This window comes from Squalius cephalus (genome assembly GCF_949319135.1).
Source record: "Squalius cephalus genome assembly, chromosome: 5".
Classification (NCBI taxonomy): domain Eukaryota; kingdom Metazoa; phylum Chordata; class Actinopteri; order Cypriniformes; family Leuciscidae; genus Squalius; species Squalius cephalus.
Window position 1 is genome coordinate 48640383 of NC_137126.1, and position 20734 is coordinate 48661116.

The window sequence follows — 20734 nt, forward strand, 5'->3', positions numbered from 1 at the left end:
AAGTTGGATATAAAATATATCAGCATACACCCAGTATACTCACATTAAACGATCCTAAATAGCACACAATGTAACTATATTATACAAAAGGAGAGACAGTCTTGAGTAATGACTGTAATCTCAATCATGATCAAATTGGATTACACACATTTAATTCACTCTACACAAACACCAACACACACCCTTCACTAAACAGATCAGTGGTGTTTATTTTACTCACTGTGGCAGACCATAAATGTAATTAAGATCAATGAAAGGCCACAGCACACAGCATAACATGTTGCATCTGCATGAAATGAGTCTTCAGATCTGAGCTGCTCTCTGGCCTCAAACACACTCATCCGACACGGTTAACCTACTTATATGGAGAAAACACAGACTTGTGCACAAAAACACAAATGTGTTAGCAAAAAAATGTACAAATATGCCTCAGATACTTAAAAGTCCCCCTGTAGTCAATAATTGTATCCCTTACAACTCATCTTTTGATCACCAAAATGACATATTTATAAGTTTTTTTCCTTGAAAAAAAATTATTCATGCCTTAAAATATCTTGAATGTAACTCGACACCCTTGCCTCATTTAGTATGCGCGGTTCTATGAATATGCAAATGAGCCCCACCTCCACTCACTCACTCCGCTCAGAGATCCACTGGTTGACGATCACACGTTGATCTGATTGGTTACAAGGTAGTTTGTGACGTCAGAAACACCAGCGATTTCAAAGCGTGTTTTTGAGACTGTCTTTGGTTCACTGCAGTTTTAAGGAGGAAATACTCAGCAATGCTGTCGACTTATGAATTTACACATGGTTTGACTTAAAGCACATTAAAGCGTAACTCTCGCCAAAATGCAACCTAGGGTCTTTTTGTTAATCTACCTGAGGCAAACTTTCATTTAAAAGCATAATTAGAATGGAAACGCCACTTTTAAGTTTGACCGTATTTGTCGTTTTAGGTTAAATGCCTTGTGAATGTGAGTGCTTGGGGCACGACTATGATAGCATCAAAAATCGCTATTTTTTAAACACTAAGAAGGCCCGACACAACATGAAACTGTGCTGGAAGTATCACCAGAGGCTCTACACATGAACTCCAGCATTGAGAACATTGTTTGTGTTCACAGAGTTTACTAAAAAGAAAGATTTTGAACAACTCACTGTCTCTGTGTCCGCCGGCATTTTGACAGTCAAAAATAGTCGATCTCCGAATGTAACGTAACAGGGAGGAGAGTAAAGATGGAAAGCTCCTAAAGTTCAATATAAATTCATGGATAATTTGTTGTTTTGTCGGTAGTGAAAATCAATATTGACCTTGTATTTGAAAAGGATGCTCATATAAGAAACAATACTAAAATTCAGAGTCAGTTCATTCACATTCGGAGATCGACTATTTTTGACTGACAAAATGCCGGCGGACGGAAACAACAACAGCTACAATGAGTTGATCAAAATCTTTCTTTTTAGTAAACTCTGTGTATACAAACACTGTTCTCAATGCTGGAGTTCATGTGTAGAGCCCCTGGTGATACTTCCAGCAAAGGTTCATGTTGTGTCGGGCCTTCTTAGTGTTTAAAAATAGTGATTTTGATGCTATCATAGTCGTGCCCCATTCACAAGGCAATTAACCTAAAACGAAAATACGGTCAAACTTAAAAGTGGCGTTTCCATTCTAATTATGCTTTTAAACAAAAGTTTGCCTCGGGTAGATTAACAAAAAGAGCCTAGGTTGCATTTTGGCGAGAGTTACGCTTTAAAAACACCACATAGACATATAAACAACATTAAAAGCTGGATCACCACAGGGGGACTTTAACTCTTTCCTCGCCAGCATTTTTGATCATTTTCACAAAACAACATACATTGGTTTCACACATCAGCTCCATTAAACACACTCTAGCAGATTCATGAAACCAAAACTACACAAGACAAAACCACAAAAGAGCCGCGAAGTTCAGAAGCAGATCATCTAGACACACCGTGGCTTTTTAAGCTTGAATGATCTATTGGGTCTTTGTCATGTAGAGAACGTGTGTCTGGCGCTGTCACACTGTTGTTTGGGTTGATCTCAAGCTAATATCAATAATTCAGAGCTGCTCGGTGTAACCTCGCACCAGTTTTGGGGAGGAAAGTGGGGGGAGTGACCCAGTTATGCCAAAAACAGACCCTAGCGACTCTATTAGCTCAAAATAAAACATAAGCAACACACAAAACAACAATCTCAGCAACCAACCAAATAGTTGGAATTAGGAGTCTGCAACAACAAAAAAATATCTCAATATTTTCTGTGATTCTGTCGAAAACAATATTTTGTTGGGTGTGTTTTTGTGCTCCTAATCTGTATAACTTTCTTTTGTGGAGCACAAAACAAGACATTTTGATACTAAATGGGGTGCAAACCACACTGGAACCTGTTGACTTTAGTTATACGGGCAAAAACACTAATACTTTGTGTTCCAAAGTCATAGAGATTTGGTTTGGAACAACATGAGGGTGAGTAAATGATGACAAAATGAACATTTCATCAAATCACTAACCCTGATTTATAATAAATATATTAAGCCATAGATATACACACATTTACTAGGGATGCCACCATGTCGGTATCGGCCGATATATGTTCATTTTTAATGTTATATTTATAGGCCCAATAAGAAAGTTTGGCCGATATATTAAAGCCGATAAATAATGGATTATTTCCTTCAGCGCACTGTTCAACATTATGGTTTTGAATTGCTTGAAATATGATTTAAATCACTTCTAAAAAGGAAAATACAGTTCAGTGCAACATGTGCAGCGCAAGGCTACATAAAATTATGAGAACACGACTGTAAAGGAATATTGTGAATTTTATTTATTTGTAAAGAAAGTTGGCCATAGGAGTGCAAAATTACTTTTAAAACTTCAAAACTAGGTTCAGATTGGTGGTTTTAATGGTAAGACTTTTGTTTTTGCAATCAGGCTCTGAAAAATTATATATAAATTTGGATTTAGAATTAGATTTATCAGCCAATATATCAATTATATATTATTTTCAAATATAACAAATTATCGGTTATCAATATCAGACAGAATTGTCATATCGGTGAATTGCTAAAATTTACATTCATCTACTAATTAAAAAATATTATATGTCATTGTGTCAAAGAGATCTGGGAAAAACAAAGGAAGAGGAAAACAACATCTGAAATTTAATAGAGTGCTGCAGGAATAATGTGTTTTTGTAGGCCGGAAATGAGTTTAGCACTTTTGGTTCCATCGTCCTGAAGTCATGTGTTTTTTGGCTCATGCTACCGCTAACCCGGACATCGAGGTCACTTCCATGTTTTGGGAAAAGCCCGTAAAAGTCCTGCAGAAAGCGATGCATAAGGATGTAGTGTAACGACGCCCAGTTCCAGGAATGCACTAATAGTTTGTTGGTAGTACCAGTTTATAACAATTATTTGTTAACACTTAAAAATAATAAAAAATGCATCGCTTTCTACCAGGACTTTTATGTGCTTTTCCCAAACCACTGAAGTGACGTCGACGTCCGGGTTAGCGGTAGCATTAGCCATTAGGCAAGTGTTATTTAAATAAACTCCTGATGTACTTACAAACTTTCCAATGCCTCGTTTTATGAGTACAGAACCTGTTTGTACGACTGTAGAAGTTTGGTGCCATTCTGGGCATTATTAGTGCGGTAATTTACCAGATACAGCCTTGGATCCATTAGCGCCTGCACTAAACCATCCGGCTGATATCTCTAAAGAAGCTCTAACTTTAATAATGTTCAACCAAGGGATAAAGGCTTCTGGGGGGTGTTTGGCTCGAGGTCATGATGCAAAGGACCCTAGGTTGATTTTACTCCGAACCATCCCTTTAAGATATTTTCTAGTTTTATTCTATGACATAAAATACATCAGTAGCTATTCTTCCATCTAAAGCTGTGAATTTAACTTGTGTGAAAAATTGGGATATCGAATTAAACGTGAATAAAGCAGCGTTTCCAGAACAAAAACCTCACTTTCAGTGCTCAAGTTAAAAGAAGTTCAACTTTTGAAAACCATGCCTCTATAAAAATAAATCTCTGCCTTTGTTCATATGGACATCTGCAATCTTTTTCAGCAATAGAGTCAGGGAAAAATCTGTAGATGGAAAATCTCCATATAAGTGCCTTATGTGCAATTGCTTCTATTATGATTATTTATTCAGTGGCATAAAATGGTCTTAAAATGACAATAATATTGCTTATCTGAATAATTTCTGGGGTAGTATATCGGCTAACAAAAAGTAGTTATCGTAACAGGATTAGTTGTAGATGTGTGTTTTATTGGTTGCTTCCCACCCTTCTACACTCCCACTTTTTCACAGCTTTAAACGTCCATTTCTTGAGTCATTTTCAAATCTGAGGTGAATGACCAGAGGTTAAACAGGGACACTTGAATGGCAATGTATATTCCTCAAAATAAACACACACACCACATGCCAGTGGGCTTCTTATATCCCAACAGCTGCACTGAATACCTATAATACCATAGTATTCTCAATGCTATTTAACCCCTTAACTGCCACCCTTTTTGAGCATAGACGTGAACATGCACTATCAAACTTAAATGGTTGTAATTCATGAATGCTTTGGAATATAGACCAAGATTGGACTCTTTTTAAAGAAGACACTCTGCAGATTATTGCTGAAGTGAAAGCACTTCAAGAAATGAGAGTTAAAAAAACTTATAGAAGTCCAAATGTACTGTACTGTACTAAACATTATTATTCAAAATATATATTTTACTAAATAATTTTACTCTGAAATTGCTATAAAATCAAAATCGTACGTCTAACCAAGTTGTGTTCCAAATTTGAAGTTGATATCACAAAAATTTAAGTTCCCATGAGATTTTGTGTAGGCGTAATACCAAAAATAGCCACCGGGTGAAACTCATATTCCATTGCATTTTGATGAGCTGTCCTGCTGTAACAAATTAATATTTATGTCACAACATAACTTCTATCTCAATACAGTCACCAAATATGGAACCTTGAGTCTCAGACCTTTCCAATGATATGCGTTTAATTAAAATTAGAAAAAAAGGTATCAAAATAATTCAAATAAATGTTGGTAATATGCAACATGACACTGCACACTAGGGGGAGGAGCCTGCTAAAAAGGATTTAAAATACGGTTTCAATGGTAAGGCAAAGTCCAATTTCAAAACTGTTTTCACAGAATAAATTGAGATTTTACAATTTCAAAATGATACCTAATTTATGATGATTATTAAAATATGTGATATAGCAATAAAAAAGCATGCCAAGAGCAGTTAAGGGGTTAATATCTTTCTTAAATAAATCAGGTTATAAAAATAATGCTGTGCTGTACATGTCATTAAAGCTAAATATAAAAAAAACAATAAAAATTACAAAAGCACATAACAAATTTACTAAAATTAAAATAAAAATGAATAAATACTATAAATTAAACTAAAATAACAGCTACGAAATTACAGCTTTTTACCCACAAACTGTATATGTTTACATATATAATAGTTACACTTGTTTATTAGACCTGTTTTTTTTTTTTTTTTTTTTAACTGACTGGCCAATAAATATCTGATTCGTGTGATTGTACGGTTGCAATCCAATGGCAATATCAAGACCCTCGACCTGAAATGTGCTCATAACCATCATTATACCAGCAGACAACAAATGCATTGAGCTAAATCATTGTTGCGTAGTCTGTGAGTGAGGTAATAAAGCCAACTGAGTAAAACCCTCTATTTAAACAGAATTAAATCTGGGAAAAATAGAACTAAAACCCCATAATCCAGAGCTTAAACATCATAAGAGCCCTTGCAAAACTGTTCAGAAGCCTACATAAACAACGCCAATGTCCAGAAGTTCAGCTTAAAGCCACTAACTGTTCATGGCACTAAAAACGGCTGAACAATCACAACATTGTGACACAGGTTCAGTCTGCTGTTTCACAGTGGCAGTAGACGGCTATTTTCTGAGCTTGTTCTGTACTTGTGAATTATTCATACCGCAGTATCAGCGCAGGAGGGGGTCTCTGTGTCTGTCATTTGTTCACTCTCTCCTTATGGTTTGCATTGCACAATAAAACTAGACAAAAAAGATGTCAAGAGAAAGCCTGGCCTGAAAGTTTGTTTAGTAAATAGTGTCATCCCTTAAAATTCATCTTTAATCATCAAAATTACATATCTAAAAATGTTTTCCTTGAAACAAAATTTCTTCATGCCTTAAAATATCTTGAGTGTAACTCGACACCCTTGCCTCATTTAGTATTCGCGGTTCTATGAATATGCAAATGAGCCCCGCCTCCACTCACTCCCTCAGCTCAGAGATCCACTGGTTGACGATCACACGTTGATCTGATTGGTTACAAGGTAGTTTGTGACGTCAGAAACACCAGCGATTTCAAAGCGTGTTTTTGAGACTGTCTTTGGTTCACTGCAGTTTTAAGGAGGAAATACTCAGCAATGGTGTCGACTTATGAATTTACACATGCTTTGTCTTAAAGCATATTAAAAACACCACATAGACATATAAACAACATTAAAAGCTGGATTTACACCACAAAGGGACTTTAAAGATTAAAGTTTGAAGGTTTTGAAGGTAATACAGTCTATCAGAAATCAGATAGCTAGTGTTTTAATAGTAGATAGGGAACATTTTTCTAACTGATTGCATTCACGGTCACAATCGATCACATCTAAAGAAAGATAAAGACTCAGCAGCTCTTCAGAAATGTGCCTTTCTACACTGATCTAATTCCAGATTCTGCAAGCAAGTTCCAAACTGCACCAATAACAGTTTATTCTGTTTACAGGAAGTGTGAAAATCTGTAGCTCTAATATACAAATGCACACTATAATTTAATTAGTTGTGTAGAAATGCAATACACTTCTGTTTAAAAGTTTGTGGTTAATGAGATTTGAAAATCAATATTTTATTCAACAAGGATGCATTAAATTGATCAAAAGTGGCAGTAAAGACATTTATACATGTTACAAAAGATTTCTATTTCTAACTTTACAAAATGTACTTGATTTTTTTTTACTTTCTATTCATCAAAGAATCCTGAAAAGACAACGCATCACGGTTTCCACAAAAATATGAAGCAGCAAAACTGTTTTCAACACTGATAATAATCAGAAAAAATTCTTGTGCATCAAATCAGCATATTAGAATGATTTGGAGTAAATATAAAATTTGATCATATATTTACATAGAAAACAGCTGTTTTAAATTGTAATAATATTTCAAACTGTTTTTACTGTATTTTTTTATCAAATAAACAGCCTTGGTGAACATAACACTTTCTATGAAATCTTACCAACATCAAAATTTTTAACCAATATAATATTCAAAAGAGCTGGATACATGACAAGCTTGGTCAACTGAACAAATCCCATGTTTATCCTGGAACCAAGCAAGTAAAGCCAGAAACATCTACACAAGTAGGGCTGGTCAAAAAATATCGATTTCTCGATTTTAATCGATTCTCATTTTTACGAAACGATATCGATTCTTAAATCCCAAGAATCGATTAGTCATCCTGTTTTCAGTTGATGAATGAATGGAACATTGTTGCGCGCATCCAATCCAATAAATCGCAATCATATTTGTGCTTTGTTATTATTGATATGAAACAAAGTCTCAGATTTCAAATTACGTCCATTTTCTTACGAAATTCAAAAACATAATTAGCGTTTTGCCGCTGCGGCGTGAGATCGCTCTGGCTCAGCTCAGCTCTAGAGTTACCGCACGAAATAAACATGAACGAGCATCTGAAAGTGTGTTAAAAGATAGAGTACAACTTATCGAAGTCCGTATCATGTCACATGGAATCGCTCAATCACTGTTTCAACCATGGAAAGACGTTAGTAAACAATGTCATGTAACGTCACATTTACCTCAGAAAAACCATATATCCAGTGACTAGTGGTGTCAACAATAATCGATTCGGCGATGCATTGCAATGCGGGGCATGCACGATTCAGCATCGATGCGGCAAAGTGCCATAATCGATTATGTCACTGATTATTTTCTGGCCTTGAGTTGGACAATAATGTTGTGAAGTTTCAATTACTTCCGGGACTTTCAAACATCAAAATAACATTTATTAATAAGTATTCTTGTCAAAAATTACATATAAACATCTTTTCCTGTTCTATTTTGCCGGGAAACGCTTCCAACACGCTTGCGTGTCGCGTGAAAAATAGGCGTCGGTTCTATTTCTAGCATGCACGCGTTTTCCGCGCAGCTCGAGCCGCGCCTGAGCGTGTCACGCAAGCAGTGTGCAAGCTCTAACCTGTTAACATGGGAGCCGAAAAAAAACGGACACGCCACGCAGCCAGTGTGTCGCCGGCCTTACGCGGTGTGTAAAACCTGCCACACTAAAATCAAGCAAGTTGGCAATACAACTAACTTAAGTTAGTTTAAAAAAACACTTATGATCACTGCTGGAAAAAGTTGGCTGTTATTATTGCTCTATTTAATTTCAAATGGTTCTAAAGCAGAGAGAAGAGAAACATTTCTCATTCAAAGCACTGAAAGCAGTGATTTATGTTTTCTTTTTCAGTTTTCAGTTTTGAAAATGCCATATCCAATACCCTGTACCATTCAATTTTATTTTATTTAATGACATTTATGTCAAAGATACAGGAGAGTGATAATACACACATAGCAGCCAATAAAATCTGTTGTTCAATATCTGACTGCTTGTATTGCCTCATGACTGATGAAAAATTTGCCTTGTTGTGTGCAGTAGAATTTTGATGCATCGCAGAATCGAATTGAATCGAATCGTTACCTGGTGAATCGTAATCGAATCGAATTGTGAGGACAGTGCCAATGCACACCCCTACCAGTGACCATAAACTCGTTAGTCAGCTAGAAAAATTTACTCTAGAGAGGAGCATTTTGTTAAATATATGCACCATATTACATATTCATTATAATGTTTAATGTTCTTCAATATTTAATGCATGTTTGAATAAATCTGGAAAGTTTTTTATGACAGCCACCATTTAAATTTTTATATAATTTCATATAACTTTATTATTATAAAAATAAATAAAAGTGTATTTTAAGTGTTTGTATACAAATCAGTTAATTTTTACCTTCAATATTATAGTAGACTAATGAAGCCCATAGGCTACAACTGACTCCCAGTTACAATAATAGTTAAGAGATTTGTTTTCCTTGAGAAAATTTGCAATGTATTTTACCTGATATCCAAAATAATCGATATTGAATCGAATCGAATCGAATCGTAATCGAAATCGAATCGAATTGCAAGCTTGTGAATCGAAATCGAATCGAATTGTGAAATTTGTGTCAATACCCAGCCCTATACACAAGTATGCTAATACTGGCTTTTTCAATCCCTGCTCTATATGAATTGATTTTCCATATTCTATTTGACCTGAAGGAGAAAACTGACAGCAATGCTGAAAATGCAAAACATCCTTGCATCGAGTAGCAAATTATATGCATTAATGCATTTATGCCTTTAGCAGATGCTTTTATCCGAAGCGATTTAGGAACAAAAGCAATTCATCAAAGAGCCAACAATTTCCCCAATATATCATACCAGGCTTATTAGACAATTAGATTAAGAATAGCGATGCACGATATATCGGCTTCCATATCGGTAGCGGCAGATATATGATCATTTTTAATGTCGTCGTTATCAGCCCGATCAGAAATGTCTCGTAATCCATTAATAAATACTGTATTAGTTCAACATGATGGTTTTGAATTGCTTGAAATATGATTGGAATCACTTCAAAAAAAGTAAAATACAGTAAAGTGCATATAGGCTACATAAAATTATCATGATAACATTATAGTTGTGTGCTTGGGACTTGGCTTTTTTGTAATCAGACTCTCAAAAGTGATAATAAAAGTTGGATTTAGATTTATCGGCCAATATGTTGGTTATCGGCTTTCAAATATAAAGAATTATCGGTTATCATATCCGCTTTATAATTATCGGTTATCGTTATCCCTAATTTGCATCCCTAATTAAGAAGCAAGCTAGAGGAGAGGTAGAGGAAACAACACAAACAATGCTATAAAACAAGGTTCTTACCGAATCATCCATGTTGATCTCTGAACATCTGGATGTGGAGCTCTTCTCCGATCCCTCATCAGATGAGCACGGCTCGGGTAAATCCTCCAGCAGGAGATCTGAAGATGAGCTGAGAGGAGGCGTGGCACTGTCCAGCTTGTTCTTCTTCTTCATTCGTTGAGGAGATTCACTTCGGGATGGCGAGCGGGAGCAGAGGAGTGTGAGATTTCCTTCCTCGACTCCACTCTTTGACCTCGGACTGGATGGTTTCGTGACGCACTCTTGCTGGTCGTTCTGGTGTCGCCCTCTCTGAGTGAGGAAAACGAGATTCTAATGATGAATTTAAGGAAAACATTTGAACAGATCAAACCATAACGGCTAGTGTGAATCACAATATGCTCACAAACACACACCCACACTCACAAACTCACACACACACTCACAAACTCACACACACACTAACTCACACACTCACTAACTCACACACTCACTAACTCACACACACACACACTAACTCACACACACACACACACACTAACTCACACACACACACACTAACTCACACACACACTAACTCACACACTCACTAACTCACACACTCACTAACTCTCACACACACACTAACTCTCTCACACACACACACACACACACACACACACTAACTCACACACTCACTAACTCACACACTCACTAACTCACACACTCACTAACTCACACACTCACTAACTCACACACTCACTAACTCACACACTCACTAACTCACACACTCACTAACTCACTAACTCACACACACACACACACACTAACTCACACACACACTAACTCACACACTCACTAACTCTCACACACACACTAACTCTCACACACACACTAACTCTCTCACACACACACACACACACTAACTCACACACTCACTAACTCACACACTCACTAACTCACACACTCACTAACTCACACACTCACTAACTCACACACTCACTAACTCACACACTCACTAACTCACACACTCACTAACTCACACACTCACTAACTCACACACTCACTAACTCACACACTCACTAACTCTCACACACACACTAACTCTCACACACACACTAACTCTCACACACACACACACACTAACTCTCACACACACTAACTCACACACTAACTCACTAACTCACTAACTCACACACTAACTCACACACTCACTAACTCACACACTCACTAACTCACACACTCACTAACTCACACACTCACTAACTCACACACTCACTAACTCACACACTCACTAACTCACACACTCACTAACTCACACACTCACTAACTCACACACTCACTAACTCACACACACACTAACTCACACACTCACTAACTCACACACTCACTAACTCACACACTCACTAACTCTCACACACACACTAACTCTCACACACACACTAACTCTCTCACACACACACACACACACACTAACTCACACACTCACTAACTCACACACTCACTAACTCACACACTCACTAACTCACACACTCACTAACTCACACACTCACTAACTCACACACTCACTAACTCACACACTCACTAACTCACACACTCACTAACTCACACACTCACTAACTCTCACACACACACTAACTCTCACACACACACTAACTCTCACACACACACACACTAACTCTCACACACACACACACACACACTAACTCACACACTCACTAACTCACTAACTCACACACACACACACAAACTCACACACTAACTCACACACTAACTCACACACTAACTCACACACTAACTCACACACTAACTCACACACTAACTCACACACTAACTCACACACTAACTCACACACTAACTCACACACTAACTCACACACTAACTCACACACTAACTCACACACTAACTCACACACTAACTCACACACTAACTCACACACTAACTCACACACTAACTCACACACACTAACTCACACACACTAACTCACACTCACTAACTCACACTCACTAACTCACACTCACTAACTCACACACTCACTAACTCACACACTCACTAACTCACACACACTCACACTAACACACACTCACACTAACACACACTCACACTAACACACACTCACACTAACTCACACACACACACACACACACACACACACACACACACACACTAACTCACACACACACACTAACTCACACACTAACTCACACACACACACACACACACACACACACACACACACACACACACACACACACACACTAACTCACACACACACACTGACTCACACACTAACTCACACACTAACTCACACACTAACTCACACACTACCTCACACACTACCTCACACACTACCTCACACACTAACTCACACACTAACTCACACACTAACTCACACACTAACTCACACACTAACTCACACACTAACTCACACACTAACTCTCACACTCACACACTAACTCACACACTAACTCACACACTAACTCACACACTAACTCACACACTAACTCACACACTAACTCACACACACACACTAACTCACACACACTAACTCACACTCACTCACTCACTCACTCACTCACTCACTCACTCACTCACTCACTCACTCACTCACACACTCACACACTCACACACTCACACACTCACACACACACACACTCACAGTAAAAGCTAGTTCTCTGTGGTGGTCCTGGGTTGAGGGTCTGCTGTGGGCTTCCAGAAGGTGACAGAGGAAGACGCTCTTCTCTAGATCCAGTTCCTGTTGAAGGCGCTGAAGTAAATGGACGTGTTTCCCGTCGGCCTGCGCGAGCAGCGTCTTCAGCAGCTCCTCGAGTCTGAGATACACCTCACCGTTACCTTCAAAAGAGTTCCCTTTTAAAAGCTTGAAGTTTGAAGGCTTTCAGTTTTAATTAGTTTAAGTTTCAGTTCAGTAGTTTTAAAAGTTTGAAGGTTTTCAGTTTGAAATAGTTGGACCACTTGGGGTGGTTGCTAAGTTGTTGCTATGCGGTTGCTAGGCTATTCTGGGTGGTTGCTACGTTGTTGCTAGGGTATTTTGGGTGGTTGCTATGGTGTTGCTAAGGTACTCGGGCTGGTTGCTAGGATGTTGCAATGCAGTTGCTAGAGTACTCTGAGTGGTTGCTAGGGTGTTACTATATGGTTGCTAGGGTACACAGGTGTTTGTCAGGGTGGTTGCTATGCGGTTGCTAGGGTGTTACCTTGTCACCATTACCTTTACATCCAGGTTTGAGGCCTTGTCCCCCGGTGGTTCTGCCGATTCCAGCAATCTCATCAGCCAGTTGACGCTTAACTTCTTGTGTTTGTCTGAGCGTTAAATTCTCCGTACGTTTCTCGTCCCGGCTCCGCCAGCGCAACAGACGACGAACCTCCGCCGCACGCTCTCGTCCCAGGGTTTCCCGCTGCCGTAGCAGCTCCAGCGTCTTCTGCTGCTCGAGTCGATACGTCAGATCCCTCAGCGCTCGCTCCCGCTCCTCACGGGCCTCGTCCCGATGCCTACGCAGCTCCAGGGAGAAGCGCCGGTGAGCCTGATGGTTTCGACTGCGCTCCACTTCTAACGAGACTCGGAGACGTTCCACATCCCGTCTCGGATCAGGACCGGAGTCGCGCTTGGACCTAATGCAGGACGGGCCTTTCTTGGAGGAGAGAATCGGAGGGTCATCACAGTGTTCGTCCATGATGCCGTTAATGGAGGCCACACACAAGTCAACTCAGGCCCGACAGAAAGCATGCAGATGCAGGATGAGAATGATGATGTTACACAGACGACAGCATGCATCGCACACACAAGCCAACATGCCTACTGAAAAGAGCAGAGATGAAAGATGATTATCAGCATGCCAACAGAAAGATTCAGAACTTATGTAAAGTGCCCCTATTGTGCTCTTTTAAAGGCTCCTAATTTACAATAGGTTTACATGCATCTAATTTTCTCACAACATGCATTCAGCATCAGCTCTTTTCTCACAGTGTCTGAAACGGTTCGATAAAGGATTCGGCGTCTCTAAACTCCGCCTTTCTGAGAGCCTGCTCTGCTCTGATTGGTCAGAAGGCTCAGTTTGTTGTGATTGGTCAACTGCTTACAGCGCGTGTCGGACACCAAACGGCCATTACCGTACCTGAACAATGGCGTGGGTTTTACCGTATTAATCTCATCAAAGTGGATTTGCTTTGGTCTTCTCGACATGAACAACACGAACCAAGACTCAGATACAACTACAGTGTTTGAGGGCGGAGCAAAGAGACGCTGTTCAGCCAATGAGAGCACAGACTGGCATTATGCAAATGTGTTATGTAGGTTCGTGCAAGACTGGAATTACTGACGACTCGTTTCAGCAGTTCAGAATCACTTCTTTCTTTTCGGAGACAATAACTCTATTTATTGTTTGATATTTGAAACTTTGCAGAACTTTTACATTCACAAACAGCTGTATTACACATCATGAAAGAGAATACCCGAAAAAGCGTAACAGCGACAGAAAACTTCAGTTCAAACAAACTGATGCACAATGCAACCAGTCACTGATCAGCTCAGTGACCGATTTACTAATATATATATATATATATATGTAAGGAATAATTGACGACAGGCCGTTGAATTATTAGAAAAATAATGCACACCCGAGGTGGTAATGCGGTCACGACGCGAAGCGGAGTGGCCGTTCACCTCGGGTGTGCATTATTTTTCTAATAATTCAACGGCCTGAAGTCAATTATTCCGCTTATACTACAGTTACCACACCTCGAAACATTGTTCAGATTATGTATTTCAAGACGTTTGTAAAGTTTTTGTCATTAAAATGCTCTTGTATGTAGGACTAATTTCTTACGCATCTAGTCCAATGCCTCCGTTGCTAATTCCAAAACGTAATTTTAGAGTTAGTAACGGAGGTTTGAGCCACTGATAGCAGACTAATGCTGGGGACACACGACTAGCTGACACATTCTCTGACTGTTTTCATCGACTGCAGCAGATTTTAAACACCGACTTTGAACACAGACTGAACGCGCTGAACGCGCGTTTGGGCAAAATCAGTCATAAGTATCAAATTGCATTCATAACCGGCCTTAAAGTGTGTCCCCGGCTTTATGCAGTTATTAATGCAGTTATTAGAGAGAGATGTTGCAATAATGAGACAGAAAAGCATGTGCGTCAGTATTATTAGCCTATAGCCAAATAAATGAAACACAAAGCCCTTTTAACAAGTAGGCCTATAAATAATTATTTATTTATTATTATCTGCAATAAAAATACGTACTGCAGGACTATCCATTTATTTAGCCTATATTCAGTTTAATTTTCTATTGATTATAATATAGACAGGACTATATACTTTATTTATTAAAATTAAACTGCATGTTTCTATTGATTGTGAAGCTAGACATTGAAAATTCCAGATCAAGCGCATTACATGGGGCTAAATGCTTTTTATTGTTATGAATTGTATCCTATTTTCCGTTATTACCGTTAACTACGCGAAGTGATATGGAACTGTAATGCGTTCAAGACCTGCCTGGAACTACTTTAGCCGTGCGTTTCCCTGAAAATAATGCACACCTTAGAACGTTCGTCAACCAATCAGATTCAAGCATTCAACGGCCCTGTAGTATAAATATATATATATATATGAAGAGTTCAGATGCAAAAGCCTCTAAGTGCCATCTGAAATTTTCTTCTAGAATGATAATTTTTATAAAGCTTGTATATTTAAGTTAATTAAGTTAATAATTTCTCTTAAATGACAATTAATAGGTAATTGTCATTGCCATTTAAGTGAAATTATTGAACTTAAATATACAAGCTTTATAAAAATGATAAAAAATTTCAGATGGCACTTAGAGGCTTTTGCATCTGAACTCTTCATATATATATATATATATATATATATATATATATATATATATATATATATATATATATATATATATTAGGGCTGTCTAAAGATTAATCGCGATTAATCGCATCCAAAATAAAAGTTTGTGTTTACATAATATATGTGTGTGTACTGTGTATAATTATTTTGTATATATAAATACACACACATGCATGTATATATTTAAGAAATATTTGCATACATATACTGTATATATATTTATATAGTTTATATTATATATAAATATATATATTTTTATATATAAATAACACATTTTTCGTAAATATATACATGCATGTGTGTGTATTTATATATACAAATTTAATTATACACAGTACACACACATATATTATTAAAAACAAACTTTTATTTTCGATGCGATTAATCGTTTGACAGCCCTAATATATATATATATATATATATATATATATATATATATATATATATATATATATAAACCCTAAGTTGACAGAGATTGTTTATATCGGGCATTGTGAACCGGCAGAACCTGATGTAAACCAGGTTGGATTTGTTTGGTTTTGTCAACTCTGAACTCAAGAGTTTGTTCAACTAGCTTCATGTAACAGGCCACAGTAAATACTGCACTAGTTTAAACAAAACAGGACTAAAATTAACAATAAAAACTCTGACAGTCGAATGTTTGGACACACCCATTCGATTACAATTAATTTCCAAATTTTATAATAATAATAGTAGGCTCTATAAAATAATACAAATGGGAATGATGTAGTCATGTGATGCATGACAATTTACACACATTTTATTTGTGCACATGTATTATTTGCAGCAGAATTTATGTCTACAAACCTACTTCAAACATTTAAGCATAAACCTTTAGATTAAATGGCATTTAAATTGATGAGAAACAATTCAGTCAAGTGTCTCAAAACTTGACTGATGTTGTGTATATAAATGACTGTTTAAAAAATATTATGTATATATATATTTGTTGTCATTAGGCATATTCGAAGATAGCTGGCAACTTATTTTATTTTGCAACACAGAATAATATTTTCACGAATCGGTTTAACTGTGACATGCATGCTGGATCTCAACTATGCATCACAAAAAAAAACATCAAAACCTCTTTGTCACTCAGAAATATGCAGAGGAAACTGTTAGAATGTTAAAGGATGTTTAAGACACACACACAATGACACACAGATACAATGAAGCACAATGATACAAACACAGCGACACAATGATACAACCATACAGAACGCGATGAGACACCAACACACATGTATCAGTGTACAATTCTTGTAACAATGTAAAAGTCTCGCGAGCGGTCTCTCTCCTCAGACGCGTGTCATTATCCGCAGAGACTTTAATGAACGCAGGATATAAACACACTGACCTTTCTCCGCATGAAAACTTCAAGATGGGCTTCATATATTCCTCTAGTTCCACTGGAAACCCGTGAAAGACGCGTTTAAACGGGCGTTAATCCTCGCGTAACCGCGTCAGCGCGATGTTTGTCGTTGTGCGTCGCGTCTTAAACACCAGTTGCTTCAGTGAGTCAGTGTCCGGCTATTGATGATCTGGACATCACAGATTCTCTGAGGACACAGCGACCGCTGCTGGACACTCGGCGACACTACAACACTCTCATTCTGCTCAATCACTTAAATGAGCTCATTGTTTCTGCCTTGAATTATTACATTGTTTAAATGAATACATTTTAGCTAACTGTGATTTTGTATATTTACTTTTTTTACATTCATAACTTAGACAGTTACCTGTGATATCAGATCACTCTAAATTGTAATGTGGACTCATGCATTTTCTGTAAAGCTGCTCTGAAACGATGGGTATTGGGAAAAGCGCTATACAAATAAATGTGAATTGAATTTAATTGAACTTACTATTATTTACATGGGTGATAATTTATTCTTATTAGGGGCACTTTTGTATAATCCCTTTATAATCATCATTTTAAACTTTTTAGTGTTGTTAAGTGTAACTTTCCTCATTTTTAGGTGTTTTAAAAGGTGATATTTGCCAGAATTTCTCTATTTTTGGGCTTGTCCCCCATATATACTGTATATATGGTAACAACTTACAATAAGGTTTCATTAGTTAACATTATTTAACATGGACTAAGGATTAACCATACTTGTACAGCATTTAATAATCTTAGTTAATGTTATTTCAATATTTACTAATACATTATTAAAATCAAATGTTGTATTTCTTAACATTAGTTAATGCACTGTGAACTAACATGAAAAAACAATGAACAGCTGGATTATTATTAACTAACATTAACAAAGATTAATAAATACTTTAACAAATGTATTGCTCATGGTTAGTTCATGTTATACATTAACTAACAAATTAGACCTTATTGTAAAGTGTTAACATATATTTTAACATTAAAATCAGTAATATTTTGCTTTGCACTTTTTCCTAATATTTTAAATTATTTGGTACTTATGTGCACAATTTGTATTTTAAAAACCAGAAATAGCCTTTCATCGCATTTTAGAGTTTTTCCAAAAAAGTCTATGGGTTATGATGCCAGAGCATTAGATTAGAAATGTCAATAATTTGAGTTGAATGTTTCATTCAAATGTTAGAAGAGAATAGAATAGAATAGAATAGAATAGAATAGAATAGAATAGAATAGAATAGAATAGAATAGAATAGAATAGAATAGAATAGAATAGAATAGAATAGAATAGAATGCCTTTATTGTCATTGCAAGTACAACGAAATTAGAAAGTGCTTCCCTTGGTGCCTGAAAAAAACATATATATATACAACAAAAACATATATTACATACCACACACATATTAAACATATAGTACAAAAAGTAAGCAGTTAATGTAGTCAAGTATTTATACATATCGCACTAATGAAGAAATACATTTCACTAAAACGGCTCATTGAAGAGTGAAAATAGTTTTCATTGCATTAAACGTCTACAAATTTATAAAATTGATCCGAGATCGGGTAAAAAAATCATTCGTAGACACACAAGTTCACAGAGATCATTGACATTTTGCAACATTTATGACGTAACGAAGACTCGTTTACTGAAATCACGTGACTACATCAGGCGCTGTGGTCGTGTCTAGGCGTAGGTTTCTCTGAGGGTTTTTTTTTCTATGGAAGGCCAAAAGGGTCAAAACGTGTGAAACTGTTTCACACATTTTGGCCCTTTTGGTCTTCCATATTTTTCTCCATTCTGTCACGTGATGTAGTTTGGGTTACTCGCCACTGTCGCCTCTGATTTGCTTAGTTGGGGACACTTAATATTCAACAATATTACCGATCTGACTGCATTGATACTATTGGATGAGAACTAAACTGAGCTGGACGATGACATCACTGTTTTTTGCAGAACTGCTTTATAGATGAGCTGAAGTCATTTCATAATAATGACCTTTACACAGTTGAACTGAATCAACACTGAACTGATTTCAACTGAATAATGACTTTACTATTGTCTATTTAGAGCTGCTTTACAGTGGAATTAAATTAATTAAAATAAATTGTTACCATGGAAAATAAGAGTGTAAACAAGCAAATAATAACTTACAAATTAGTAAACTTTCTTGCCATAAGCACCAATTACAACGAGAAATGTGTCATTGGAATCATTGGAATAAGCTTACGGGAAGTAAACAGGAAGAGAGAAGGGAAAAAGAATAGAAAATAGAACAAAATTACCCCATTATTTGCTAAATCTATTTGTGGCCAGAAGCTACAACATGATCTTTGAAAAACTAGAGCAGCTTCAATTATCGGTATTAATTCAGAGAAGTTCACATTCACCGACTCCAACGAAACCTTCAGGCTGTGATCTCTCACATGAGACACTCGAGTCCGTCCCTTTCTAATTCGCTTCTTTATGTTCATGAACTGCAGAATAAGTTGCCGCCCGTCTGACATAACAGTGTTCTTTCCGGAAACACAAGCATCAGGTCATCCATGCATCTGGTACATAATAGCATCAAAGGTGTATTTGATACGCAGTGAAAAAGAAATATATGATATCATATTTAAGGTTAACATGGAAAAATAGGAGATTGGCTTACTATTTAAAAAAAATATATTATGTGAAACAGTATCATTACATCGATATACATTACAGTAGTATGCTACATTGTTGTCACAGGACTTTATTATGTTTATTAATAAATAATATTACATTTGTAATAAAAAAAATTCTGCACATTTTTCCAAATTGTAGATGATCATCCAGGTATAAAAATGGCCATACCATAGATTCTGGTTCTTAACATACTTTTCTTTTGGGATCTTAATTTTTTAGGGCTCTAAGTGGTTTATTACGAGATATAAGGCGATTTTAGTGTGGCTCCATTTCAGTGGTCAAAAACCAAATGTTGGTGACTTTGCATACAATTGATACTTATTGTATTAAAAGAGGAATGTCTGATCAATGTGGGAAGTGCATGTTTTGGCCACCACTGTTATATTGAGGTATTGTGGATTATACTGTACTGCTTAACCAGAGCCGTAACTACCATAAACACTGAGGGGGACAAATCCCAAAGATATTCTCAATGCCTCTGTTGCATTCCATAACACACTGCACTGTTTGTTTTTAGAATGACAAAAAGTTACATTCAAGTTATTTTTTGTCTCAGTGGTCCAAAAGCTGGGAATGAATGACATCATGACAATTTAGTTTTAATGGTGAAATATTTCTGAGGTACTTGATACAGAGTACTGATACCTGTATATTCATTGCATTTGTAATTTAAAAAAAAAAAAAAAAAAAAAAAAAATGCATAGTGAAACCAAAA

General features: G+C 36.8%; 1 protein-coding gene across 1 annotated transcript in view; it reads right to left on the bottom strand.

Moving 5' to 3' along the window:
* tspoap1 (TSPO associated protein 1) overlaps window positions 1-17500 on the bottom strand; it is a 149642-nt gene extending 132142 nt beyond the window's left edge. Inside the window, exons 1-4 of the mRNA XM_079871835.1 lie at window positions 17317-17500; window positions 13280-13867; window positions 12713-12906; window positions 10099-10386 (exon numbers count right to left, since the gene is read on the bottom strand). Of these exons, the coding sequence (XP_079727961.1) occupies window positions 10099-10386; window positions 12713-12906; window positions 13280-13742 (945 nt within the window). The 5' untranslated portion in view covers window positions 13743-13867; window positions 17317-17500. The remainder of the gene's footprint in view (window positions 1-10098; window positions 10387-12712; window positions 12907-13279; window positions 13868-17316) is intronic.
* Between the last annotated feature and the right edge of the window lie 3234 nt (window positions 17501-20734).